Genomic DNA, 19,763 nt, shown 5'->3' on the forward strand with positions numbered 1-19,763 from the left:
GATAATTCCCATTTTTTACAGCATTCTTATATTCCTGTCTTAGATGCTGTTTACAGTACACTTTAGTGATTAATGGGACTACAGTTTTATGATGATGATGATGAAGACAATGATGATGATGATAATGAAAATAAGGCCCTTTGACAATTTCGACATTAGCTTCCTATTCTTAGGGTGCTAAAGTGCCAAGTTCCTGGAAAATATATTCATACTGTACATGGAAGTGCACATTTCATCACTGTACTTCTAAGGTGGAGACATCCATCCATTTACTTATCATCCAAGCCTTCAAAATTCTAAGGTCCAGCCAAATTCTTTAACAAATCCATAGCCTGAGGCACATGAAATGAAACTATAATGAAACTGAGCTTCAAGACTGGACTACACTTCTGTTTTCAAAATTACTAAAATCACAGATTCAAATTAAGTGAAATGAAAGTCTTTCTCATTGCTGCAATGTTTTTGAGTGCAGAGATCGGGTGTTAGATATGATGGACAGTCATGAACAAAAGTCTGCCAAGTATTCCACTGTCTCTACTTCAAATTTAGGGCATGTCTGTTAATTTCTTCCCTAATGAATCACATAATAATCATCCATGAGGGAAAAAAGCATACCAAGCCCTTCTCAGCTTACAAATATTAGTCAGCAGAGGAAGGGAAGAGGTTGTGTAGATCACAAAAGAGATACAAGGTACAGCAGTGGGTATTGGAGCGACCCTGAGAGAGGGCAGTATTCGGAAACCCCCTGTACTGTTGTTTGCAGATGATACTGTATTGTTAGGTGAAGACGAAGGGGAACTGCAACGCTTGGTGAATGAGTTTGGATATGTGTGTATGAAACAGGATCTAAAGGTGAATGTAGAAAAGAGTAACATTATGGTCTTTGAGAGAAATGAAATCACTGAATGTACAGTGAAGTGGATGAGGAGGAAATGGAAAATGCGAGTGCATTTAAGTACTTAGGTAGTGTGATGAGTATGGATGGAAGTTTAGCGGGTGAAATGCTAGAAAAGGTACAACAGGGAAGAAAGGTTGCTGGTTCTTTGCAAGCAGTGATAAGGAACAGGGAAGTGCGCATGGAAGTAAAAAAGTCACTGCATGACGGTATTATGATGCCAACTCTAACGTATGGAAGTGAAGCTTGCACCTTGTTAGAAGGACACAAGTCAAGAGTGAGTGCAGTGGAAATGAGTTATCTGAGAGGAGCATGTGGAGTAACGTGGAGAGACACACTGACAAATAAGGAAGCGAAGGAGTGCTGTGGTGTGGATGTGGATGCAACACAAAGCATTATGAGAAATACAATGAAGTGGTCTGGTCATAAGGAGAGGATGGAGAGCGAGAGGCTAACGAGGAGTCAATGTGAGTGAGGTGGAGGGGGGGGAAGAGGGAGGGGGAGGCCAATGATGAGATGGACAGATGGAGAGGTATATGAGAGAGGGGAGTGTAAGCTGGAAGCAAGACAGTGAAGTTGCACTGGACAGGGTGATATGAAGGCTATTTGTTTGTGGCCACTCCTTATGGGACGGAGACATCCGACAATAGACAGAGAGATAGAAAGACAGGAAAAATGGGTAGAACAAGTGAAATATTTGATGAACTTTTCTCCCAACTGTACAAAAACTCTGCATCAATTTCTCTTCCCAACAAACAGAGACTGAAAATTTGGTTTATGTCCATACTCTGCAGCAATGTACTGGCTATCAAGCTATGACACTGTTATGTGCTCACTTCTCAACATAAAGCATATACTTGTATATATATGCAGAGATTAAATAATAATAAAAATGTAAGTGAATTATAAAATCTTTGTAAGGTAAACAATATATTAAATAGCTCACACTGGAAGCGATGAGACTCAACCAGATAACATGCATTACTCAGTGAGGCAGTGATGAGATCTTATGACTGTACAAGTAAGTTCGAGTACAATCCAGTTTTAGTAAGCAGTAATCCCTTGTCTGGTTTCTTGAACACAAAGTCTGATGGGAATGGTTCATTGTTATAAAATTAACAGTAGTTCTAGAGTAAAAAATGTCAGTAGGTAATGAAGTATAAAAGATGCAATGCACATGATAGTTTTAACATCAAAATGCTAGATCAAAATTATCACAAAAATTGAAACAATTCCTAGCAAATAAAGTCTTTTCCAAACATGTAATACAGGTACTTCTAAGGACTGTCATGCCATAAAAATTTTCCATCCTAATAAACATGTGTCAAGTCAAGGACAAAGGAACATATTGGGTATAGTCTAATCGCAACCATAAATATAAACAATATCTAGCTTTACCGAGTATCCACTCCTCTCCTAGTAACATCAAGATAACATATTATATACTGTGAATCAATGCAGATGACCAATCAAAACCATTATCAAAATAGTATGCATAACATATAGTGGCTACAGTGGTTATGACTGGGGGGGAGGGGGGGAGCTCAATGCTTCAAACCCAAGTCAAAGTGACAACCTTCCACAAATTTGATTCCCAAGATATGGCTGGAGGTTTTTCATTCATACAATACTATGAAAGGAAGCTGGTCATCTACCCTTAAATGCACTGGACTTTTGTAGTGTAGTCTCATAACCATTAACCTTAGAGGTGGTCAGATGAGACTGGCTACAATTTCATCATCATCATCCTTTCTCATCTTACGGTTGGGTGTGGTAGGGTCCAGAGTCTGCCCAACTGAATAAGCCACTCTTTCATTCACTTATCATTCAAGTTCCAGAGAATTAAAACAACAGTGACAGAGTGAGAATGATACTTTGAGATACTAAGGACTGGGATACTGTTTATGCAATTTAAGTGCTGGCACACAGGGAACGTAAGATGTTCTAAGGAGGATGACAGCCTGGCCACAGACTGTTATGTCTTGTGGAGCTTGGCAATGCGGGAAGCCTTGTACTTGATGAAGCCCACTAGGTTATCCTTCACAGTCAGTACCAGTGCCCGGTGTTCTGCGAGGCTTTTCTTGTTTTGTTTATGCTGCAATAAAACAAAGGCAGTTAGTAGCAATCGATGGATCATTGCATCTGGCTGGGATTAATGCACGTGAAGCCTGTGAAGGACATACACAAAAACTTGGATCTCCCTTTTCAATGATGAAGAAAAAAACAATACTGGAAGGTCACAAAAATTTGCTCTTTCCAAGAAACAGTGAATTAAAGACAACCTAGTAAAGCGTATTCAAACCTTAATAGGAAAATGTTTTTCACTTCAGGCAGGTTGTCCTCCCTCATAATGGCTTCTAAAGTAGTATATGGGACAGTGTAATTCAATAAACCCTCCACTGAGTTTGTCTTACAGTACCCTCATAGCAGCAATTGGTAACCCTTCCAAGTAGACATTCAATAAGGTAAAACATATGTTAACAGCAGGTGAGAACGAGGAAGAGTTCACAGTGAGATACGGAAGATAAAACACTTAAATGACCCATGATACTGTCTGCAGGGGGGGATACTTTTCTTTATTTTTTTCCCATGAAAAATTGGAGGGATGAGTCCTGTTCACTGTCTGTACCTTCTCTGGTCAGTGGTGTGACTCACTTTACTGACCTTGACTACAGTGACATAGCCTTGGGTTCCCATATATCCCAAAAGAGATAATGTTGGATTAGGCTTTGCTTATTTTTTTATTTTATTTGCTGACATTGTATTCACTGTCTCTTTTTCTTATTACATGAACATACACAGTGTACTATATTATCCATACCTCAGCTACAAAAGAATACTCCATCATCAAAATGTAACCTTAGCTTTGAAATGCAACATAAGTTGTAAAGAAAAAGATCTTAGCCTTAAAGAACATTTATATCGCAAAGAAAACTGACCTTTGCCTTGAAGTGCGGGTGTATGCCCTTGAGCCGGTCAACGAGGTTTGTGTTGTGAGCAAGGTTGTCAGTCTTGTCATCAGAGTAGAGGTCAATGAGGACATCCAGAGCCTCAGCTGACACCCACAGCTCTGAGTCTGATGCAGCAACCTGCCGTCAAAATGAATGCTGTTAAATATGATATGTACACTCTCTTGATAGATGCAGTATTATACAGCACCACTTACTAACACATCACTGAATTGCAGGGGTTATGGTGGATGAACTACATCCAGTCTTCACTGTATGTCATGGATGTTTGGCATTCTTATAAAAAATAAAATATATATACTATATACATACATAGTAGTATATACAGGTATATCTCAATATACGATACCCCTAGATGCGATACCCGGGCTTGGCGATGGGGGTAGATATACCACCATACCCCGCTTAACGATGGCCAAACCCCGGTTTAATGATGGGTTTTGATTTTTTTTTAAAACCGATTCTGATGATATTTTAGACTACAATTTTGTGTTTAGGCTGATTGATGAACTGTTTTTAGACTTAGATTAATGTGTTTTAGTCACAGGTGGGGTGAACGTTGTCATTTTGGGGTACAGTTTACCAAGTCTGATTTTTTCTAGACATATATGACAATTTTCAGATTTTATTTTTGGGTTTGAGTGAGTTAGAAACTGCTTTTAGGCTTAGTTTAGCTTGTTTCATAGCTATTTGGGGGTTTAGGTTGGCTACAAACCCATTTTTGGACTCATCTGGATGGATTTAGGACTTGGATGGGGGGAAAACCAAAGACTCAAAAACGCATCCCTATACTTGACATGTTAAATCTACGCCGAGATACGATACCCCACCTAACGATGGGTTTTTACTTAACCAATTGCACTGTCAAATTGGGGTATACCTTATATACAAATAAGACTGTAAACTGATGTATCAATTGTACATGTAGCACAAGCCCTGTATTAGGCAAGCTTTTCTACAACATTGGACACCCGAATCAGACAGTGTAATGAGATGGTATAGTCATGTGGAAAGAATGGATAACAATAGAGTGGTGAAAAAGGTATATCTGGGCGAATCTGAAGGAAGGAGGAGGCAAGATAGGCCAAGGAGAAAGTGGAGAAATATGGTGGATAAGTATGTGAGGAAATGAAGTAAGGAAGTCGGTGAGACTAGGGGACTGACGAGATCGAGCTGGCTGCATGAATGTTGTGAGAAGTTCATGATCAGCGATTTGGCACCCATTTTAATGTGATAGCGTCCGTACTGACTCTATCGGATATGTTTATGTGAAGCTACAGAATGTGGTGAATGGCTTGAATGATGAGTAAATGAAAGCATGGCCCAATGGATTGGGAAAACTTAGGCTGTCTAGACATTGCTACTCCTCACCCTGCCCTAGGGTGGGAAAGGAGGTCCGGATGATGATGAATAAATATAAATCTACAGTATTTATATATATATATATATATACTGACTGTAGGTAAGACATACCTTAAAGAGGTAGTTTGTTGCAGCACTGAGTACAGTACCTACTGGTCCTGTAATGAGTGCATCCTGGGGTGTGTGAGCCACCACAAGACAGGCCAGTGTGCCCACCATGCGTGCTATGTTGGCACGCACACTACCAACACTGCATGACACACCAGCGTCAAAGATCATCTGTTGAAGAGGTGTAATTCAGCTGTAGGTCTTGCTACACATGAACAATGCAAGGGGTGGGCCTCTCCCATGCTGAACATTGTCATATAGCACTGAAAAGGTCACTGTACTGAAGGAATAAATGGAAGTAATTTCTATCTTCATCATCTCTTCAATCTGAGAGGTTTTTTGAAAACTGAGTAAAATCAACTGGCATAAAAAAAAAAAAAGTCAACTGCATTTGACCGGGTAAATAGAGGCTGTCTAGCCCCTTCAGTCTGAGTGGTCTCTCCCACATTAGTAGCTAGCAAGATAATAATAATACTCATGATGATGATGATGATGATGATATCCTGGTGGGAGAATACTGGACTGGATGATGGAAATAATGATGATGATGTGTTAAATCAAGAGCAATACCATCCCCAATTTTGCCACCAGATGCCAATGGTGCTGCATCACAGATATAAATCATCATCCATCCACCCATCCATCATCCAATCCTGTGTTGTCCCATGAATGGCATAGAAGCCCGGGGCTAGGCAAGTTGGTCCTGACATTAAGCTGAGAGTGACCAGCGTCACTCATCCTCGAGTGGCATTACATGAGCAATAAACCCCAACCACCCCTTGGATATAAATCTGCCCATGCTCAATCTGGCTGGAGTGCCTTAACCCGCCGTGTGCCAGTGCTGTTTTAAAATGGTTTAAAATAAACAACTTCACTGTGACCGCATTTTTCAAGATTCGAGGGTAAAAACTGACAGGCATGTAAAGTAACTGTTCCTCTACCATCCCCCAGGCTGTCATGGCCATACATTCACTCGCTCCTCCCCCCATGCTTGCTCTGCCTCACTGCCTGTGTGCCTCACCCAGTGCTGTACTGTACATAGTGAAGGCATTTTGTAAATATTATCACGTAAGTTGTAAATATTTTCTTGTAAGTGTACGGACTATATAGTGAAGTCAAGTTGTAATTACCTTCTTGTAAGTCCCAGGACTGTACCTTACGTAATGAAGTCAGGTTGTACCTCTCTTCAAGTAAGTGTAAGATAATGCATTCACAGTGAAAAAGACATGCAAAACGTGACAGATGCTGAAGTAATAAGTAATCAGAAAAGTGTACTGAACATTGCTATACCTTCCCAGCATAAATACCTGAGTATACCTTACACAGAAAACTGCATTTTCTCACGTAAGTGGTGAGCGTGAGAGAGCAGCTATACCAATACATGAGCAGGCAGGACTCAATAAAACTAATTTCCGAGCCTTGTTGAGCATTTTAATGGCAAAATTCGTTGTTTCCACATCAAAATCAATCATTTTAGGAAAAAAAAAAAAAAAAAAAAGCCGAAAAATGGCCGGGCACTGGGGTGACCCATTGGGCTAAAAATAGCCAGCACGCGGCGGGTTAATTACCCATTAAACTACCAGGTGCTATAACTTGGTTATATGGTTACCGCCCAGTGCAGTAAATGGTTTCCTGGTGTACAGGACATCATTTGGAATGTCACTCAGTGCAGAGCTGCCCATAGACAGAAGGAAGAGGAAAGAATGAAGGAAGGAAAGACAAAAAAGGAAGGAAGGAAGAGAGAAAAGTGCAGTCACCCGAGATTAGCACTACATCGAGTGAGTGGATGGTGAGCGCCCCCACCTACCACTACTATAAATAATCATGCACTGTCAAAACATTAGCAGCAGCATACTCTCCAAATAATGCTCCTTATATTTTGAGTGAGGGAATCCACCAAGCATCATAAGAGTTATGGTAAGCAGAAAATGAAGCTGGGTAGACAGTGGCAATGGTTCTTCAGCCATCCCTGCAACACAAGAGAACTGAGAAGCGTGTAGCCTACTTAGTGTGGATGTGAAATGACCTGTAGATCCTGGTGTGTGATGGATGCCAGCTGGTCACACTGGTCCTGGCTGAGACGGTCCATGACTGCCCTCATTGCCCCTGTCGCTGCCTCAAGCAAACCATTCTCTGAAAATACAATCACATGCAATCTCACCAAGAACAGGTTTGTACCTGATGTCCAACCAAGGTTAGAGAATTAACTTTTTGAAGGCATGACAATTTTTTGGAGACATGGTACTAACTTCTTGAAGGCATGACATTAACTTTCTGGAGGCATAATAAGTTTCAGTCACTGTATTATATTAACTTTATGGAGGCATGATAAGCTACATTTATTGATACATCATTATGCAATCACAGGCTGTTGCTGATTGATTAACAACTATTTTTCCCTTAAGGTTGCTTGTAAATCATTACAAAGCTATTCTGAAGTAAAAAAAAAAAAAATCTTTCCTCCCTGTTGTGACTTACACTTATATTTACAGATAAGAATGCCTATGGGTGACTCTACACTGAGTGACAAGCCGAATGGTTTCTTGTACACCAGGAAACCATTTACTGAGATGGGTGGTAACCATATAACCAAATTATGGCGCCTGGTGGCTTAATGGGTAATTACAATGTTCCAATTGGATTGAGCTGGTGAAGGTTTATATCCAAGGGATGGTTGGGGTTATTGCTCACATAATGCCACTCAGGAATGAGTAAGGCTGGTCACTCTCATCTTAAATGTCAGGACCAACTTGCCTAGCCTTGGGCTCCTACGCTCCTCAAGGGGCAATGTAGGATTGGATGATGGATGGAAAAAAGAGACAGAATTATTCTCTATTGTCCTCTCCTTGTCCTTCCGGAAGAATCAAAATAAGATAATTTTCCTCTCATACTCAAGACTGGATTCTGCATGAAAAACAAAAGATGTGGGATGATGTTACCCTCTCCTTGGCTTTCAGGCCGAAAGAAATCGAAACTATGACACAGAATTGGTCGTAAAATAGGCCTATGTCTGAGAATACCACTCCTGGGCTCTAACCTGGGCATGGGTTCTTGAAGACTACTGAACCAAGGTTCAGCCAAATGGTGTACACAGCTTCAGCACCACCCATATCTGCCACGTCCAGAACTGCAGCCATATTCTGTACACACATCATTGCACGCACACGCAGCATGCTCAGTCTGCAGGTACAGGTCAACTGGTAATGCCTGGATGCTGGTGTATACATAATAAATAAGTTCATTCATTCATTCATTGCCAGACACCACGTATCCCAAACGAGGTGGCCAAGGGCTTAGAGTTAATTGTTTTACAGGGAGGGGCACCAATCCTCCACCAACCCCACTTTAATAAATAAGTAAATATATAAAATATTATCAAATGCCATAATTTATCTTTAGGAATCCCCATACTGAAACTGGCCATGGAACAGCTGAAGTTATTTAAAGAATGGAAGCTAAACAAAGTGCCCAAACCAGCTAATTACAGTACTTCCAAACAATTGCTGGAAACTGATGGCAGAAAAGAAATCCGAGCTGCTTAATAAGATTTTTTAACTATGTGAGAGTCTCAGCATGGACACTGACTCTAATTACTTCTACACATCTATCTATCCATACATTATCTACTTCTGTACAGTGCTTCCTCAGTATTGGGTTATGTCAGAGAAGTATTCTAAAATACATTAGTACAACTTCTAACCTCTGTCATAGTTTTTACCATACTGTAAACTGAAGGAACAGGAAAGTCAGCTTTATGAATTACAACGGAGGTTTGATATATGCAGCAGCTACTTATACTGAAGAATTACTGTACTGCCCCTATAATCAGAATGTCCAGGTATTTAAAGGAAGGGTGAGGGAGTTAACATGAGGGGGTAGGACTGGTAGGTGTGTGTGTGGGGGGGGAGTGGGGCTTGCAGTTTGAGACATCAGTCACAGCCATTCCTGGTACAGCTTAAGCCAACAGTAGCAGTTTATAGCTTAACAAGGGCACTAACAAAGTTTCTTACAAATCATGAAATAATTGACAAGGTACACATTTATCAACCATCCATCCATCTATCATCCAATCCTTTGTTGCCCATTCAGAAGCATATGGACTCAGAGTTAGGCTACTTAGTTCTGATGTTTCACATGTAACCAGTCACTCATCCCCAAGCAGCAGCACATGCCAACAATGAGCACATTTCCTTTCATAAAAGATCCTCTTGCTCCATTATTTCAATAACTGGATACCTACTCTAAAGACAAGGCAGCTTCCTATTCTAAGGTATTAAAATTATCTCTCCAACCGACATTTCTTGCACATATTCATCTAACCCTGGAACAATGTTACAGAGCAAAGACATATAACGGTTACAGAAACTATCAATGGATATGAAAAACTTGAAATCTTTTTGACAGTACTCCCTCTCAAACTTACTTAGACACAATGTTAGAGGCTGCATTGAGGGCCTGTGTTTGTTGTGCCAGGGTGGGGTCCAGAGGGCTGGTGCGGGAGAGAGCTGTCTGAAAAAGCTGGTAGTGCCGTAGCCCCTCTACAACCTGCTAGCATACAAACAAATAAAAAATAATCTTACAAACATAAAGATGCATACAATATGTGCTGCCTTTAGATGGGATATCAATGCTAAACACTGATTCTATGATAAAGACATTTCCATATAGTTTGTAATTCTGCATCAAACATATTTCAACAGCCCAAAGGCACAGGTAACCTAGTGACAGTAAGGTTTAACCCTTGCACAACTAGAATCTCTCTTGACTGAACCAAACTGCCTCCAGTTTACCTAAATACTTGTACAGTTTAATTCCTAAATATTCCAAGAGCTGAGAAACTGTTACTGCAGATACTTTTTTAAGGTTTGGACTACTAAATTTCTCTCAGCTGAACAAAATTATCATATTATTCTATAATTTTTACAATGGGGAATATAGATTAGGGGAAACCAAATCCCAACCACCCTCTCCTTTTTTGCCACCATGGAGCAATATTTCCCATACCCCAGGAATTGGTTATAAGGCTACCACCCAGTTACTAAATGATTTCCTGGAAAATGGGAAATCATTTGACTAGTCACTCAGTGTAGAGTCACCAGTAGGTTGCACTACATCGAGTGAGTGGATGAAGAATGCCCTCACCTACCACAAAGAACCTCACCTCTGGTGGTAAAATATCTTTGGCAGCTCCATCACCTCCACCACCTCCTCCAACCTCCATAGCCTCTTCCTCCTCCTCACCAGACATACTGCCATACTCCTCCCAGTCCTCCTCATCTTCTGGCCAAAAGAGATAGAATAACACTGGTTTCAAGTTGCAGGCCTATAGAACTACAACAAAAAAGAAAGCATTACAGAGGAGACAAATGGAGATTGGATACAGAGGAGAATAGAGGCAAAGAACAAAGACGGTAGGAGAGGAGACAGGCACGGAAGGTATGAGACAAGGGAAAAGAGAAAAAGAAAGAAAGAAAAAAAAAGAGCAGGGAGGAGACAGGAGGAGTAGACTGACAAAGGAAACAGGAAAAGAAACATGCAAAGGAGACAGGAGAGGAGACAGGTAGAAAAAACAGCTGACAGGCAGATGAGATAGGAGACAAGGAATAGGAGTTGAGACAGAAGACATACTAGTACATGAGAAACAGGATAGGAGGGAATCAAAGCAAATGTTTGTCCTTACCATCAGCACAACATATATTAGACAGCAGCTCAAAGGCCAGCTGCTGTGCAGAGATAAGGTGGTCCAAGTCACAGGTGGTGTCGGTGGTAGGGGTGGAGGTGCCATTCGTGGTGGTGGTGGCAGAGGTGTCACATGCATCATCCTCCACCACCAACCTCCCAATCTCTGTTGCAGGATCAGTTTTCAGTGTCTCGGCCAGCACGCGCAGGATGAGCTGGGAGCTGGTGTTGCTAGGGCTGCAGTAGTTAATGTTCAGTAGTACACCTGAAACACAAACCATCATCATCATCATCCTGACCTTTTTTTCCCCCACTTAAGAATGGGGTAAGGCTGGGCACAGACAGCAGGGAAAGAAGAAACTCATGACAGAGGGAGAACTAATCATGTCAAGCGAAATGGGCCACATACACTTTCACGCACCATACACACTCCCGGAAACCTGACTCCACCTCACAGACACAACCATCTGCATGTAATATTTTTTGTACGTTCCCTTATAGATACACTTTGTATAAACAACCACAATATTTAAGTACTGTACTTACTATGCTGTACAAAGTTTGCTGACATTTCCCTGCCAACTGTGACAATGTAACATCTGACACAGAAAATTTGTACAGTACAAGGTACACATGGCATTATAAAGTACACAACAGATTAGTAGCTTTAAAGAAGGACACTGTCTGACATTCAGGAAGGAATGAAAAATGCTTATAAACATAATCCAGGCAAGGGACCGTTAATGAAAATAAACAAAAGGACAAAAGGTATTGGGGACTGAGTAAAGAACTGGATGAAGAACACAACACTTGGAGAACACTCGTCAAGTGAACAGACCTACACATGATAGCATGGTTAATATAAAGGTAACTCGTACATCAGATAAACAAGTGGGTGGCACCTGCAAGTGTGGTGGCAAAACGGAGGTCTTGTGCTGAGTCTGCTGGGCGTGAGACATGAGAGACCAATGTGTCGGCAACAGGCAGGATGGCCGAAGCAGCAGCTGGGTTATTTTCGGAGACACAGAGGAGACACTCAGCTGCTGCCAAGGCCAAAGCATGACCCCAGGTGGCTGGATCCAAGTGTGGCACCAGGACATTGATCAGGCCCTCTCTGTTGAACACATTCACAGCCTCTTCACTGCACTCACTGGGGATAAAACACCCACATTAATGATATGTAGGACCTATAGTCTGTCTGGAACTGGGTCACTCACAATTTGAATGGTATTCACAACCTGAATACTATATCATGAATGCAAGAAATCTGATGTGCCTTAGTCAGATGGCATGAATGTGTCTCCTTGGGTACTTGACAAATCAACCCAACAATCTGACTATAGTGTACTTGGCAATATGATCAGAAAAAAATGTTCTACAATGGACACTATATTGTTACATCCACATCCCACACTGCCACAGGCTCCAACAGCAGTAGTTCAGTTTAGGAAGGATGACACCCAGTGAATCCTCTTTCTTATGGTCAGCCTTTCAGTGTACATCAGCAGATCCTTACACAAGATCAACTCAGGCGTAATAACACGGACTTCTCACGTCCATTGTGTTTATTTTACCACGTAATTACACTGTCTGCTTCACAACTCCAGAGCTATGTTAACTTCACAAGGTCACAAGTCCAACTAAACTGAACTGAAACCTCTCTATTCTCTCCCCCAACCTTTTATAACCTTGCTCAATTCTAGATCTTTCTAGGTTCTCCTTGCAATGACAGTTCCAAGTTGGAGACAACCACACTACTCCAGTTTTCTTACATTATGTACCACTCTAAATGCTTTATCATACAAACTGAAATCAAATTATATAATATAACAATCACCTAAATAAAACATTGAGAAAAAGAGAATAAAAATTAATGCATAAATTTACAAAATACCACCACTCACAACAGCAGGCTATCTGGCAACTCTGACTCAAAACTGAAAATGTGAGAATTACTGGAAACCTTCCAGTACCACGCAGGTAACACTCCTGCTTCTTAACAATATTATGGAATCTGACAATGGCTGGGGCGACATCAAAACCTATGAAGTCTAAGGTGCTACTGGCAGGTAAATGCATTTTATTTTTTATCTGTATTAAATGACAAAAGGAATATAAAAGCAGCATGTGTTTACTTTCTTTTCTACTTACAGAAATCTGAATTCAACCATTACCATGCTCATATCGACAACCTACAATGCAACAGCCTTAAAAACCTACGTTACCGAGATGGGAACCTTGACAGAGCATCTCATGGTGTCTATCCCTTTACCTCTACCTCAGGGCCACCACCAATCACCCTCCCACCTACTCTTCTAATCCACTCTACCCTTTTTCTACCTCCTCCCCCTTTCCATATACTAAGAAAAATGTGTGACTTACAACTTTCCATCACCAACAGTGTCTCATAAAATTCCCATCTTCACTCAGTGTATTTATCTTGCCCTGCTTCACTACCCACCCTCCATCATTTTAACTCATTCCATCCACTCTCCCATCCTGTTTGCACATGCCAGACATACACAGAACTCTGATATAAACACTGGCATATCAGTTATATGGAAGCAAATACCAACCACAGATTCCATAGATGTGTGGCATGGCTATGGGATTGATGTGGTGTGGTGAGAGCAATCCTAGATCAGTAGTACAGTAGTAGTTGTAGTTGTTACCTACACAGTGCGGCCAAACAGCCCCAAGTCCTTCAGGAAGGCCACGGCCGAGACCGGGCTTTCCCACAGAGCTCTCAAGGAGTGTATGTTGTGTTGTTGGTGCTAGTGATTGTGTGTAATGCAGTCTTCCATAATGTGCTTAACTGTATGGGGTGCTGTGCTGCATCCTGGACAGGCATCAGCAACGGAGTGTTCCTGCCTCTTCTGGTAACTCAAGAGGGCTGGATGATGCCCACATCTCAGCCTGACTGGGTGGTAAAGGAAAGGAAGAGGATATTCACAGACTCAAACGTACAGAAATGGTAATGGTTAGGTGGATGTGCAGTGCGCCCCTGAGTGTGAGGCCTGGGGGGGTTAGGTTTACAATGGAAGAGTTGAGGGATGGGATGAGACTGGAGTGTATTGGTGTTGTGATGAGGAGAGGTAGATTGAGATGGTTTGGGCATGTGGAGGGGCTGGGGATGATAATTGGGTGCAGAAAGTGAGAAGCATTAAAGCTGGGGGTAGGGTTGTGAGAGGCAGACCAAAAAAAGACCTGGGATGAGGTCACTGAGTGTGACCTTAGGGATAAAGGACTGAACAGGGAACATGCCAGAGACTGAGCAGCATGGACAGCCACCATTACGTGACCAAGACCGACACATGTAAGCATGCTGGAGCCTTCAAAAATGAAACGACACTCAAGACACTCACCAGCAAGTTCAATCCTCTCATTCCTGACAAAATCCTCCTGCTCTCCCCAACACACTTCATACATGAAATCAGCATTATCTCACAGTCTACCACTAATACCACTACATCTCTTATGCACCCACTTATCACACACGCTGCACAAGATGAAATTACTTCCCAAGCCCTTGTGGTAAATTGGACATGGCCATCCTCCCTCCTCTTTGACAGTACCACCATCTGCCCTAGACACCATCACTTTTGTTTTATCTGCATTTACTCTTATGCCCTTGGGCTCCATACCATCTTTCCTCTGCCTCCCTCTCATTCTCTGCAATCAACGTCAAATCATCTGCATACAACATCTCCCACGGGAGTCCATTTCTAAAGTCACATGAAAGGGCTTCAAGTACCATGATAAACAACAGGGGGCTCAAAACTATCTCCTGGTGTACACCAACATTCACGGAAAACCCATCACTCCATTCACTCTTAACTGGGTGCGAGCACCCACATACATGGCCATAACCATCCTAACCAGCCAATCCTCGATCCCAAGCTTTCTCATTGCCCACTTCATCACCTCTCTCGGGACTCTGTCAAAGGCCTTCTCCAAATCATCAAAAACAAATTACAATTCCCTTTCCTTTCCCCGCTATACTGTACATTTTTCCTGAAGCTGTCGAACAATGAACATGGCAATCAGTGGTTCCATTGCCTAGCATCAACCCAAACTGCATCTCATCAGTATTCACTCTTTCTCTAATCATACCTTCTAGAACTCTCTCCAGTACCTTCATTACTTGGTCCAAGGCCTTATGCCTCTATAACTTCCTCTTTCCAAGACATCACCCTGCCCTTGTATACATTTACAATTACACTCTTCAACCAATAATCTGGGACAACACATTCACATATAATCGTATTTATCAGGTAAGTGATAATCTCACTCCTACATCTCCTGAGGCTTTCAACATTTACACAGTCAACCCAAACACACCTGCTGCCTTCCTCACCTGCATCCTGCCTATTGCCCCGCTCACAGTAGCAGTGTCAATCAAAGGCCAAGGGCCAAATGCTGGATCTCCAAGCTCCAAACCTTCCCTGTTGTAGCCAAACTCCTCATTCAACAACCGGCTGTAATGCTCTTTCCATGCATCTTTAACATCCCCACTGTTCACCACTACCCTTCCCTCATCATTCTTCACACACTGCTCACCTACGATATCTCTTTTCTCCCTATTCATCTGATTTGCCACCTAAAATATCACATTCTTCCTTTCCACTCGATTTAGGCCATCAAGCAAAAGTCTCTGTGACTGACTTTGCACCGTAGCTACCCCTCTTTGCTAGCCCTATGCTTGGCAGCATCACCCTTCTTCCATTCCCAGAAAAGCCTTCTTTTCTCCTTAACTGCAGCTTCTACACTCTCATGCCACCACCAAGTTACTTTAGGTCTTGGTGGGGCTCTTGTCCATCCACATACCGGATCAGTACCGGTAGTTCTCAAGAGGTTGCTCTTGAGGGCTCTGTGCTGTTCAATAAAACTTCTGTCAATGTCTCCCTGTTTAGCCACCACTCTCATCTCCCTATAGAAGGCATCAGGATCTTACTGCTTGGTTTTTCAGCTTCCATATTTTCCTCTTAGGTGCACAGGCCCCCATCACCCACCCCTTAAGCACCAAGTCACATATCAATACCTTGTGTTGCTGCACACACTCTTCACTCCCTATAACTTTAACATCCCTCACTAACCTCCTATCAGCCCTCCTAACCACGAAATCGCCTACCTGACTGCTATTTCCCCAAGACTTGTATGTATTAAACCTACTGTCTCCATTCCTAAAGTGTGTGAAGGGAATTAAATACAAACCACAGATTCCATAGAAGATGTGTGGCATGGATGAATGTGTTAGCCATTGGGTCAAGGTGGCTGGGTGAGGGCTGGCCAAGGTCAGTGGTAGTGGGGGCCCAGGTACCAGTGTATGCTTTGAGCAGCTCTGCCAGCGGGGCCAATACATCCTGTTGTACCATTGCCTCCACCACATCATCAGAACCACCCGCACTCACATTCCTGGATCAGGAGCAAGAAAAGGTTAGCCAAAACCTTCACTACAAGTATGTCAAAAGAGTACTGATTTCTTCACCAAGCGTGTCTGGAAAAAAAAAAAAAAGTGCCTGCAGCAGTGACCTGGACCTCTACATGCAGGTACCTGAGTAGGCTGGCCACTTTCCTGATAAGGTTGCCAGCAAGGATGATGATGATGATGTCAGTATACAATATAAAATTAGCTAAACTGTGTACCTACCGCAGTGTGCCAGCAGCAGCAACACGGACCTCTACGCTGGGATCTCTAAGTAGGGCGGCCACCTTCCCGATGAGGCTGCCAGCAACGATGACGGATGGAGCACAGTCCTCCAGGGCCAGAGCTGCCAGAGTGTTAAGCCCACATACTCGTTCCTCCACAATAGCACTATCAAGCTGAAAAAACAGGTTGATGAAAATACAAGTAAAATACTGTACAGTATATGCAAAAGCAACTGAAAATACAGGATACATAATCTCTAAAAACTTCCTTAGGCTCCAAGTAGTTTTCTTGCACTTTCCAAGTTTAAGCGTACAAGTGGAGAGGTATATTAGACTGCTCTACATATATTATCATATTTAAAATAGTTTGTTTAGTCCTATTTTTACTCCTTTTAATAGTGTGCTGACAAACCTAACCCTTACTTAGTCCCTTCAATCTGATGTTTTCTCTGGACAATTCTACTTAGCACTGAAGAGACTTATCACAATGGTTAAGATACAGCTTTCATTTACCCCTTCACTATATGAGGCCTCCTTGGACAAATCACCTGGGCATAGCAAGAACAGATCAATAACAGGAAAATGTTATCAGACTCAAGGGGTAACGTAAATAAACAATATTACCTTATTTCAGAAATACACCCAACAAGCAGGGTCTGGTTAAGTTTACCATTTGGCTTAAGCTATTATAGGTAATTTCTCTTCCATAAACATCAATTGCAATTGCAGTTTTCAGTGTTTCAAGGAGGGGGGGAAAAGGGCTGGCCTACCTCCATCTATTATCACATCTTTGTTAAAATTAGGTCAGGTTGGATTGGGTTAATTTTATTTAGTTCACTTTAGCACAGATGCAATACAAGATGGGGACAGAAGCTGGAAAATCAGTATATTTTTACTACTTGCCAAAACACCCCCAAGGTTGTGCAGTATACTTCTCTGGACCTAACCTTATCTGCTGCAGCAGAATGCCTAAGGTACCTTAGAGTCAAGTATCATACTATGCGTTTATGGTGGTAATATCCCTGAACCGGATATTGGCAACTTGTAATACCAGATAATCTCCCCAGCCTCCCATCTCCTTATTTCCTATGGACATAAAGGAATGCAATGGATGCTTACTGAGGAGAATGTGTTTACCACTGTTATCACTGAAATATTTAATTCCAGTAATGAATGCTTTAATTACTGTGTCCATTAGCTGAGTGTAATTCCAAAACTTTGCCATACCAATAGTGATCTCTTCAAAAACACCAAAAACAAGGGCAAACTCAACCAAGCTTTTATTTTTTATTTTTTTAATATGTCCACAAAAGCTTCAGGGCCTATTTCTCAGGGGCAATGACCTATCCCATGGCCCAGTAGTCCTCCTAAACCTCCACATGTCACCACTTTGGCATTAGCACCCACCATCCACACTGAATACATGCTGGGGTGGTCTCATACAGGACTGGTGTATTGGTATTAGAGGGGTATTTTTACATGTCGGCGGGCCATCTGATAGATCAGGAAAATCTGCTTTTAGGAAATTCAAATTCCTGAACTGTTCCCTGTCCCAGCCGGGATTCGATCCTGGGTCCAAAAACGACAATAAAAACACTGACATTTCTGCAAAATAAACCAAACTCATCCAAAGCTAACCTGACCCAACCTAACCTATCCCCACCCAACCCGGGCTTTTTTTTTTTTCCCTCTGTAAATGCCTCTTGCACTGTTACCTCACCTTCTCCTGCACCAGCCTCAATCCAGCCGCCTGGTTGTCCTGCCTGCCCGCCTCCTCGCCGCCACTTCGCCCATTCGGTGTCACTCCTGTAGGGTTGTATCGAGCCCCTCGGTGCCGTCTCTGCTTGATCTTACCCATCTCGAACGTCCATTAGTTACACCACACTTACTCGTCAGGACATTAACCAGCAAAACAGACTCTAAAGGGTCATTTTGAGTCCACAACACTGCTTGTCAAACGAAGACGGAGGCCGCCATTGTTATGCATAACGACCTCTTTTATTTTTATAACGTTGCTATAAAGTATCTATGGAGCATATAAATCTACACAACTATAACAAGTTATTAATTTACAAAAACGGTATTTCTCAAAACTCAAATGTTTTACTATTATATTTTGCGCTCGTTATTATTTTCATAAAACATTTGTCTACTGCCAGACGCCTTAATCGGATAATCTCGTAAGAGGTGGCCACAGACAAGTCGCCTCTATGTCATCCTGTCCCCCTCCATTTCGCTGCCCACCCCCCGGCTCAAACACACTCCCCCTCATATACCTATATACCTCTCCACTCCATCCCTCCATCACCTCCTCGGCCTCCCCCTCCCTCACCCCCCTCTTATACATTCTCCTTGCAAGTCTCTCGCTCTCCATCCTCTTCACATGGCCAAATTCGAAACATACTTCCTCAATATAATAAGTCTATCAAAATAGAAAAAAAGTGTACTAAATAACAGCCTCAGAGATCCCAGAAGCGGTGATCACAAATGATTCATCACTGGCACCTTTGAAGCTTGAACTTCTCCAGCGACGTTTCCCCAGCAAGTCCGACAGAAGTCATCACCACAGCACTGCGGTCTCAGTGGATAGGACACACGACGTACTTCCTCTCTCACAACATACTCTTGTAACATTATGTTGTACCGCCTTAATAATATACATTCTAAACCCTACAACATCGTGTTTGCTATTGTCCTCTGTGGTGGTAAATGTTATGCTGGATGTTTTTAGACCGCCTTCTCGTTCTAAAGACACCAGCGACTGAGCGGGGTCCTCTTTCTAGACCGGAAATAGAACACTTACAAAGGAACAGGGCATAAAAACTCGGCAAGACACCTTAACACATATATTGCCTTAATCCAACTTCCTAACAATATACTGTACATACAATTGTACACTGAATGTGGATCGGATATAGTGACTGGTTAGTTAATATTGGTATATTACATAGGCACTGTGCTTACACCTGAGTTAATGCACAAGAGAATATCACATAGGTATGGTGGCACTTCATATACTTGGTCCTGTGGACTTTGGGCGGTACACGGGTCTCTGCACTTGGGTATCGCCACACATTAGTATATTACTCTGGTTCCGGGGT

The 19,763-nt window shown here is 42.2% G+C and overlaps 1 protein-coding gene across 1 annotated transcript; it reads right to left on the minus strand.

Annotated features, from left to right (window-relative positions):
• Positions 1-1,623: 1,623 nt before the first annotated feature.
• Positions 1,624-18,623, minus strand: LOC145402613 (HEAT repeat-containing protein 3). The gene is made up of 12 exons (XM_080274605.1): positions 18,383-18,623; positions 16,664-16,836; positions 16,228-16,428; positions 11,916-12,163; positions 11,015-11,278; positions 10,496-10,614; positions 9,758-9,879; positions 8,372-8,514; positions 7,361-7,467; positions 5,338-5,505; positions 3,835-3,984; positions 1,624-2,990 (listed from the first exon to the last, which is right to left on the minus strand). Exons 1-12 carry the CDS (start codon positions 18,518-18,520, stop codon positions 2,871-2,873), a joined length of 1,953 nt encoding a protein of 650 aa, XP_080130731.1. The 5' UTR covers positions 18,521-18,623; the 3' UTR covers positions 1,624-2,870.
• Positions 18,624-19,763: the final 1,140 nt, after the last annotated feature.

The sequence above is a fragment of the Coenobita brevimanus genome, chromosome 58, assembly GCF_032717465.1.
Source record: "Coenobita brevimanus isolate Jiangsu-jjx chromosome 58, ASM3271746v2, whole genome shotgun sequence".
In the NCBI taxonomy this organism is placed as follows: Eukaryota; Metazoa; Arthropoda; class Malacostraca; order Decapoda; family Coenobitidae; genus Coenobita; species Coenobita brevimanus.